Consider the following 10016-nt stretch of genomic DNA (forward strand, 5'->3'; position numbering starts at 1 on the left):
TTAAATGAATTTATTTTTAAATAGACTTACGTGGCTAATGGCTACCATACTGAACACTGCAGTTCTAGAAGACAGCATAGGAGAATGTCTTCACAAGCTGAGGGTAGGGGGCTGTTCCTTAGGACACAGGAACCAATAGCCATAAAAGAGGAGGTGAATTAGACTCATCACAATTTACAACTTTTGCTTTCAAAAGACGCCATGAAGAAGACAAACTACAGACTGGGAGAAAATACTTGTAACACAAATATACTAACAAAATCCTGGTATTAGGATATATAAAGAACTCCTAGAGTTCAATAATGAAAAGACCTGCAGTCCAATTAAAATGTAGGTGAAATATTTGAGCAGACGACATACACATGCCCAATAAGCAGCGGAAAAATGCTCGGCGTAACTTGTCGTGGAGATGCGAGTTAAAGCACGAGCTACTACCACATACACCTCAGAAAGGTCAACCTTTTAAAATTAAAACTGACAATATTAAATGTCAAAGATTTGGAACAACAGGAATTCTCATACATGGATGGTGGGAGTGTAAAATGGTATTATTTTGGGAAAAGTTCTGCCAGTTTCTTCTAAATTTGTAAGAGAACCCATCAGTTCTATTCCTAGACATTTACCTGAGAAAAACAGAAACATGCCTTCACAAAAAGACGCACAGAAGACCTAGTCGTTCTATTCATAATGCCCAAGAATTAGAAAAAGAGTGCCAGTAAGAAAATGGATAAAGTAAATGACCTGTGACATATTTATACTATGGAATCTATCACTCAATAAAAAGGAACACATTACTGATATAAGTAGCCACATGCATAAATCTCAGAAACTGTGCAAGTGAAAGAAACCTTACCTAGAGGGGCACATGTCGTAAGATTTGGTTCATATGAAGTTCAAGGAGAGGCAAAAATAATGTGAGATGGAAAAATACTACAAACGTGGTTGCCTCTTAATGGGGGATGAGATTGACTAAGAAAAAGCATGAGGAACTTCCTGGAGTTATGATGATGTCGATTTGGGCCTGTGTTACGTACTTCTGTGCACTTGTCAGAACTCGTAGAATGGTACCCTTAGGATTTGTGCATTTTATTTTATGTAAATTTTATCTGAAAATAAAATAATTTGAACCATAGCTAATGATATGTTTAGGGGTTTAATGTACCGAAGTCTACAATTTACTTTGAAATGCTTCAGTGTAATAAAATGTATTGACGTATGGCCAGTGGGATGATTGATGATGACAAAGTAAGGACAGTAAATGTTCATTATAGACTCAGGTAGTGGGTGTATAAGTGCTCCCTTTCATCTTTTAAGAATTAAGAATTCTTAATTCTGTCCATTTTCCCGTATGTTTGGACATTTTCCTAATGAAATTAGAAAACTGTTTAATATGACTTTTTGTTGTAAGAGTGATATATGCCACACCAAGATACTTAGAAAATGTAGGCAAGAAAATAATATTGTCTGTAGCCCAGCCATCCCAAAATCATGGTTACTTGACATTTTTGCTCTCAGTCTTTCTTTTTGCTTTTTTTTTGCGCTAACATGATCATGTTTTATATGCTGTCTTATTATCTTACACTTGCATCCTGTAGAAATACCCTACTTTCCCCCAGTTAGTTTTGTAGCATATTATTTCCACTGCCAGGTAATATTCTCCCCAGCTAAATGTAAGCATCCACTTATGTTGTGTGTTTAGACTTTTTCGTATCTGACTGATGGAGGCCTGCAATGGATATCATTTTACAGAAAGTTTGTTCTGTGTGTGGCACCCTGGGCAGTGAAAGTGCCATGTTGGAGAGTATATGAAGTTTCAAAGCCCTTCATACACATTGTCAAACCTTCCCTCCCTTTCCTTACAGGATGGTCCCTGAGACATCTCCACAGGACCCCAAAGCTCCTCAGAGCCTAATTAGAACACCACCCGCTGATCTGGCATATTTGAGTTAATTCATTGGCTGTGTGTCAAAGTGGATTTTTTAAGTAATTAATTTATTTTTGCCATTCTGAGGTTCAGAGGGGATTGGTAACTTGCCAAAGGTCCCGGCCAGTAATTGGCGGAGCCACCATCTGATTCTACATACGTCAAGGCACTGTTCAATACAAACAGGTGCTTAATAACATTTATTAAATGAACACATGGATAATTGAAGGTCCCAAAGGCTTAGATCAATTTAAAGTTTTATTTCCTACTTATTTCCTTTTAGAACTATGAAAGACTTAGGTTAGTTTCTTTTTGATATGAGCCTGGACGATGTCCTCATTCGCATACTGGTTTATTTGTTCTGTCCACACCCACCTGGTGCAAAGGAAGCAGGCTTCTGATTTTCCTTTGGCTCAGAACACAGGTAAAGACCATGTGTAACAAGGTGCTAATTGATGTATTGTGGGAAATGTGGTCCAGGTCACAGTGACATGACAATCCTGAGGACTCTTCACCTTCGAGTGTGACTCACAAAAGGATGTATATGTGGAGTGTTTGATTCTCTCCCGTGAGGGAAGTGTTGTCTATAGGTTTCCACAGGCAGCGGGCGTGTTCTCTGGTGTTCCCCGTGTCTGGGCATCCTGCACACTCACTGGGCAGTGAGCTGTGGCTGTCGTCAGCGCAGACACTGTCCGGTGCCCCGGGAAGTTGTGATTCCAGGGGCTGTGGAGGCTTCTGGCTTGTGGGGAAACAGACTAGAGTGGGAGGGGGCAGTTCCTTTATGAGCAAGCCCAGGAAGAAGGATCATCTGTCCTTGTGCACAAGGAAGAAGCTAGGCTATTCCTCATTTGTCACAATTCTCTCCTCAGAGAACGGATCAAGTACTGCTGTGAGCAGCTGCGCACCCTGCTGCCGTATATAAAGGGGAGAAAGAGTGACGCGGCTTCCATCCTCGAGGCAACGGTCGATTATGTGAAGTTTGTCCGGGAGAAAATCCCTTCAGCCGTTATGGGCCAGGTGTTCCGCTCTCCAGCCCTTGAATTTTATCCTCAAAGACAATGCTTTAATACTTCCTAATTTTTTTATTAGTGGAAATGTATATGTGTTTGTATATGAAAAAAATATGGCTATCTAAATAGATCTCTCCCTCTCTATTTTTTTTAGATTACAGAGGCACTTCAGAGCAATAGGAGGTTTTGTAAGAAACAACAGATGCCCATCCAGCTGTCCGTCCCGGGCACGATCATGGCACAAAGGTACGTTGAGGGCGCTTGGGAATCTAAAGTCGGCTTGTTACTCTCCTCCGGTAGTAACGCTGGAAATGAGGCAGGCGCTGAGCCCACGCATAATGACAACTCGGGTGCTTATTAAGAATCAGTGGACTTTTCCTGTTGTTGACGTGTGTCATTTGATCACAGCCGTAAGATGTGTAATAGTCTCAGGCCCGTGATCCTTTCCTCGCTTGACTCCCTCTTACCCCTTTTGTGGTTTCTGAGGATCCTAGAAAAGGGGCTTTATAAGCAGTGACTGCTGTGACTGGCCGTGCGGTCGGGCCGATGGGTCTGGCTTCCCTCTGTCTCCGGAGGGCAGGGCCCTGGAGCCGTCCCGCTGCACTCTGCTTAGAAGTCCCTACACGAATGGCCAAAGTGCGATGTGCTGAGTGAGTGCTTCCTTATTTAAATTTACTAGAATGTGCAAACAAAAACTATACAGGAAAAGTAAGTCACATTCCTCCACATCCTAGAGAACCAGCATAAGTCCTGTTGTACGGTTTGTTCTTGTATTTGATCCAGAGTTTAGGCTCTGTCTGCTTTTTAGAACTTGAATGATAGACGAGGAGTTCAGCTCAGCAGCATTGGTACCATTTTCCTCGAGAAATGCGTAAAGTATGTTTTCTGTCCTTTTAAGGGAAAACAGCGTGTTGACAAGCACTTACTCACCTGTGAGAGGCATCAGATTCCTGTCTAATAAGTGCTTGAATGTGTACTCTGTTCCTGCCTCTGGGGGCTCCTCGGATGAGGCTGTGAGAGGTGAGCTCCGCCCGAAGCCCGTGTGCGGCTGCAGTGTGCGGGTCTGCGGGCGTCCTGCTGGCCCCGGGCTCCTGCTGGCCCCGGGCTCCTGTGCAGACGCTGCCGTCACCAGGGGGTGGAGCGTAGCTGGGAGATGTGGGCTGAGTCCTCTGGTGCTGGCTGCTTGAAGTACGCAGCTGACCACCATTTCAATAGTGTTATCCCAGAAATTTGGCTCAAAACTGACTGTCATTACCAGAAGCACCCTGGTGACTATTATATGACTAGAATCTAAAGGGAAGGGAAATATTCACATTCATTCAGAACTAGCCACGTACAGGCAGACCTAGGAGATGTTGTGAGTTCAGTTTCAGACCACTGCAGTAAAGCGAGTATCACGATAAAGCAAGTCACACACGTTTTTGGTTTCCCAGTGTATATAAAAGTTATGTTTATGCTATCTCATAGTCTATTAACTATGCAATAGCCTTATGTCTAAAAAACCAATGTATATACCATAATTAAAAATACTACTATAAAATGTTAACCATCATCTGAGCCTTCAGTGAGTAGTAGTAGTAACATCAAAGATCACCAATCACAGATCACCATAACAAATATAATAATGAAAAGGTTTCAGATATCATGGGAATTATCCAAATGTGACACAGAGACATGGAGTGAGCAAATGCTATTGGAAAAATGGCACCTATAGACTTGCTCGGTGTGGGGCTGCCACAAGCCTTCAGTTTGTTAAACAAAAAAAACAAAACAGCAATTTCTATCTGCAAAGCACTACAAAACGAGGTTTGCCTGTACTGAGCATTTAATGTATTAATTTACTTCTGTCCTTTATATCTTTGCTTAATTGTCACCTTCTCAGTGAGTCTTTCTTAGTCACCCAATTAAAACTGCACACTCCCTCCCAGCATCCCATAATACATGGAACCCCTTATCCACTCTCCCTGCTGTATTTTCCTTCATGGCATTTATCACCTCCTAATATTCTTTACTTGCATATTTTTATTGCCTGTCTTCTGCCCCTAGAATATCAATGCCATGAGGACAGGGTTTTTTTTGTTTTTTTTTTTTGCCCATTTTGTTCATTGCTGTATTTCTGGTACCTAAAGCAATGACCAGCTCACAGTAGGTGATCAAGAAACATGTGTTACATGAATATTTATTGTGAATATTTACCCAGTGTGAGGCGTTTTTGCTACGTGTGTTATAAAGTCTAGGCATGCCCAAGTACTTGTAGAAATAAGGAGATGGAAGAAAGCAGAGCCAGGGTAAAAGAACACAGCTGCCAGTTTGTGGCTTTCAGTGTATATTCCCACGGGTTACACTTCGCTGAGAAACCGGTAAGGGAGTGAGCACATATCCTGCGTGTTAGATGCTGGATGACAGGGCAGACAGGACGCCCCCTCCAACTACCCCCCCCACCTGGTTAACCTCCAGTCATCCCCTAGTTCTCAGCTTATGTGTTTCTGCCTCAAGGACGGGGACACGAGGACAAACAAGGTGCACTTGTTCTTAGAGAGTTCGCAGATGAGCAGCAGAGGTTCACAAAGCAAAATGTGACTCATTTAGTGCTTGAAATACTGTCATCAAGGTACCGTGCATATTATGGGGACATAGTGGAAACCACGGGAACAAACTAGATTACTGGGGATGGTGCCTAAAGTCAAAAGAGAAAGGGGCCCAGAGTAGGACATCAGCCTCGTTCATATAATCAGATCAGCCTCAGGATGTTTATTAGTCAAGTTAAACTTTTCTCCTGACTTAGGGGAGAGGGGAAGAGACCAGGAAAAAAGTAGCCATGAACCATGGTTAATCTGCTATGCTAGCTATGGCTGAATGGCGCAGAGAATGATTACATCAGCTTGGACTAAATCAGATGGCGGTCAGGCCACAGGCATGTGCCTGTCAGTGTTACTTCTTGTACACACAGAAATTACTTCCACATCCCCACTATTTGCATTCTGCAGAAACTCAGAAACAGTCTTGTCATGGCAGTGAGTTTAGGCCATTCTGTGCCTGGGGATCTCTTGGTTTTGCATCATCTGAAGTGACTTCTCCTGGGAAGACACAAATATTCTAGGGCCATAGGCTTTTGGCAGATTCAGACTGGAGGAGACCTTGAAGGTCATTGAGTCAGAACCTTCATTTTGATTTTATTTCTATACATTTTTCCATTTGGAAAGCAATAATTAATCCTTTGCCAAAGCCCAGCTGAGATAATAACTGTGTTCATTTCTTACGCATTTCCTCCAAGTCTTTTTCTATAGGTAATACTACAGTAGTAATCATATTGGACCTCCAATTCCATCTTTGCCTTTTTACTTAACATTGTGTCCTGTACATTTTAATTTTGTATTATGCAGCCCTCATTACTATTTTAATGCTTTTGGTAGTTTATCCAATGATTTAATAGGGTAGTTTTCTTAGTCGTCTGCCTGTTTAGTGTTTCCAGTTTTGTGGGGAGAGTGATTTTATACATTGTATAATAGAAAATATTTCCCCATATGTAGATTTTTCTATATTTTGGACATTTCCTTGGGCTAGATGCCTGGCAGCATGTGATGAATGAGTCTGGGAGCGTGAGCACGTGTGTAGCTGGTAGTTGACTTTGCCAGACGGTTTTTGAAAGAGGATTGGAACAGTTGAAATCAGTTAAGTCTTCCAGATTTCACTGTCACCAGCTAGGTCAGTAAACTGAAGGCTGGAGGAGTTAAATGGCCACCTGACATCCCCTGGATTCTGTGCTAAATCAGATCTGTCACCCAGAAGTGCTGATTTCCTTCAGCTCTTAGACTTCATTAGGCTGCCTCCACTTGCCCTTTTCCATAAATCTCTATACACTCTTACTGAAATGATTTTTCACAAATATTCCAGATACATTTATATTTAGAGATAAAATTATATTACTTTACTTTCATTACTGTCCGTGTCCAGAAGAAAATAAATAGGTGTTCACAGTGTTGAGATTATATTGTTAATATGCACCATAGATTAAAAAATTTTCTGCCTTGTTACTATACAGAATATAGCTACATAATGAAAGAATAACCCACTTCACTGATAGAAAATCAATGACCAAACTTTATTTGTGGCTGGAGGGTGGTCACAGTTTTTACTGTGATGAAAGACACACACACAAAGGCATAGAGATCTGATGCTTCTCTAGAATCTCTGTCTTTTAGTGACATGCGAACGCCGATTTATGGTGTGTGTATTGCACTGAATGTCGCTACCGGGAAGTTTACTTTGCGTTTCCATCAGCATTTGAGTGTAGCAGTAGCATAAGTTTGGAAATGAAATGGAGGGTAATTTATTTCAAATACAGTAGTTCAGGGTTACAGGTTTGTGTAAACTGACGGATATTTGCTCTCTTTTTCACTAAAGGCCAGTCCAGCTCCACTTCAGAGGATGCTGTTGCTGATACGTATAAAACGCGAATTCCCAGCGCAGCGCTCTCTCTCAATTCCTTCCATGCTGTCAGATACTACTCTGCACTCATCCCTTCCTGTGACGCAGCTGCTGTAACAAATCAGAACATTTCGGTTCATTTTCCAACAGCGGTGCCCAAAGTCTCAAAGTTTCTTCCTCAGCACTGCAATTCTGTGTTGGGCCAGACGTGCACAGCACATCCCAACTGTCTGGTAAGTCCCCAGGTCTGTGGGTCAGATCGCGTCCCAGCCAGCGGGGGCTCCTGACTTGCTCTGTGTTGTCGGTACTCTGGTTGGAAAACTCTTAGACCGGGTTCGGGGGAGTCAACCCGGCTCTTGTTCCCCAGGCTGCAGGACTGGTCTCCAGATCCCCAGAATCGGTGAATCTGAATGTGGCTCTGCTGGTGTGACCTCAAGTGACCAGACAGAACCTACTGTCCTCTAGATCCTCTCCCCCCACCCCCACCCGCTTTTACGATGCCACATCCCATTTCACCAGCCTCACCCTCCACTGGACCCACGGCTGGCTGCTGGTCACTCACTGCATGAAAACCTGTTCTTCCAACGCCAATCAGGTCGATTTCAGATCCCAGATGTCCTCATACCACAGATAGCTATTGAGCACCCAGCATGTCGTAGCATCGTGCCAACCACTGAGATTGTCGTGTCTGTAGATAGACAGGGTCCCTGCCCTTGTGAAGCTTGAGTCTCGTAGGGCAGCAGGCGTAGAAGGAGACGGTTGTGATGTGCCCTGGAGCACGCAGGAGGAGCGCCCAGGGTGTGTAAGACAATACGATGTGGGCGAGATCCGGGACGGTTTGCCCCTGGAAGAAGCAGTGTCTCAGCTGAGATCCGAGGAGTAGGAACTAGCCCGGGAGAGTGGTTAGGAGTTGGGAGTGAGGGAGGGAAACACATTCCAGGCAGGTGGATCAGCGTATACAAACAGTGGTATCTTCATTTTGTGAAAGAATCGTCCAGTTCTAGAGGAAGACCCGAACCAGACTGGCCTGCTTGAAGTGGACTCTGGTAGCTTTAATATAACTATTGATACTTTTGTGTATTCATATTATTAACATGTTTTGAGCACTCAATAAGTAATGTGCCGAACACCCTATGTACTTACTGTGGGTGATCTAATGAATCTTTGACACAACCCTTTGAGGTAGGTACTGTTGTTTCCATATAACATCTATAAAATGAGAATAATAGTGACTTTCCCAAAAAGCGTGGATGAGAAAAATATTCTGTAGAGAATTAGAAATTTTAAAACATAAAGTATCCACAGATATAATACTGTTGCTAATGATCACTAGTATATGCCAGCAGGAAAACCAGGATACATGAAAAAAAAATGATTGCAGCATTATTTTTTTTATTGTGACCTACAGTTGCTATGTGTAGTTTTTGTTGGAGAATTGTTGTAAGAATATAATTACTTTTAATAGCAATAAAAATATGTATTTTACAATCTGTAGGTGTATTCACCTGAAGATCTCACTGTTTTGACAAATCATCTCCTGTTGCTTTAGGACATAGAAAATATATTTGTGACATTATGGGTAAGAACCGGACAGGATTCAATTAATGTGGTTTTTTTTTTCACCTTTGCAGCAACAGTTTTGGGCGTATTAATAGCACATGTTTGAAATTCACACTCTAGACCACCCATTGGGTGCTGTTTGACAATGCAGGAAGATGGAACAAAGAATGCTCTCGAAAGCCACACTCAGAGACCTAATATCAAAAGCGTTTGCCTGGTTTGGCTTCTGATAAAGGTGCTAGAAGCTTCTGCAGATAGAAAGACAGGCAGCCAAAGTGTTCACCACACACCTCACTCATCTTTACACGTACTTGGATGTCCCCCAGCCCAGGTGTCACAAGAACAAACGGCCTGGGTGACCCAGACTCCTTTTCTCTCGAAAAACATCCCACAATTTATGCGAAAAGTACACTGTAAAGAAGATTCGTGGAGACCTGATAAAGTGCGTTGATACTCTGGTGTCACGGATACTGCAATTTGATTCTTATTTTTAGTATCTCTGTGAATTACTGTCCCTTTCTTCTAGGTGCTGTTTTTTCTAGATCTGACATTTTAGAGAGCTCCCTTTGTTACTCACCATTAGTTTGGGAGAAGTGCTTACCTCCTCACTTGACCATTAATGAATAAATTGACGTGTTTGTTTCTGTATTTCCCCATCGCTTAAGTGAAATGATAGCTACAAGGTGAATTTTTCTTTCTGGATCTTTAGTTACAGACGAGCATGTCTTTGTTTTTCATCTCCTCCCTATAAGGCATTAGAAAAGACGGTTGGAAATTAGGGGAGAAAAATGTTTGTTTTATATTTCACTGAAATGTTCTTATCATAATATAAGTTTTATTGTTAAAGAAGTTACTCAGTTTTGACCCTGAAAATGGTAACTCATTTTTGTTCTGTTTAATAAATACGTGTTCCCCCTTTTAGTATTACTACTTAGGGAATTTAATTTTACTAGATTTTTGAGAAGTTTAAAAATTACTTTAGGTAGGCATGGCCTAATTTTCATGTTCAATTGTATAACTTTTCTTTGAGGATGTGATGATGATGGAATTTGTGGATGTTTGACAAACTTTATAAAGGAGCTAGAAGTTTCCAA

At 42.0% G+C, this 10016-nt stretch overlaps 1 protein-coding gene across 2 annotated transcripts in view; it reads left to right on the forward strand.

Annotated features, from left to right (window-relative positions):
- The window catches only part of SOHLH2 (spermatogenesis and oogenesis specific basic helix-loop-helix 2), a 34699-nt gene extending 24683 nt beyond the window's left edge, over window positions 1-10016 (forward strand). The window contains exons 7-11 of one of the 2 annotated variants that reach the window (XM_031465887.2): window positions 2794-2941; window positions 3089-3180; window positions 3833-3954; window positions 7339-7595; window positions 7730-8969. In XM_031465887.2, the coding sequence (XP_031321747.1) occupies window positions 2794-2941; window positions 3089-3180; window positions 3833-3954; window positions 7339-7595; window positions 7730-7792 (682 nt within the window). In that variant the 3' untranslated portion in view covers window positions 7793-8969. Of the gene's footprint in view, window positions 1-2793; window positions 2942-3088; window positions 3181-3832; window positions 3955-7338; window positions 7596-7729; window positions 8970-8993 lie in introns of those variants that run through there. The other variant, XM_031465888.2, reaches the window with a different exon arrangement.

This window comes from Camelus dromedarius, chromosome 13, assembly GCF_036321535.1.
Source record: "Camelus dromedarius isolate mCamDro1 chromosome 13, mCamDro1.pat, whole genome shotgun sequence".
Taxonomy (NCBI): Eukaryota; Metazoa; Chordata; class Mammalia; order Artiodactyla; family Camelidae; genus Camelus; species Camelus dromedarius.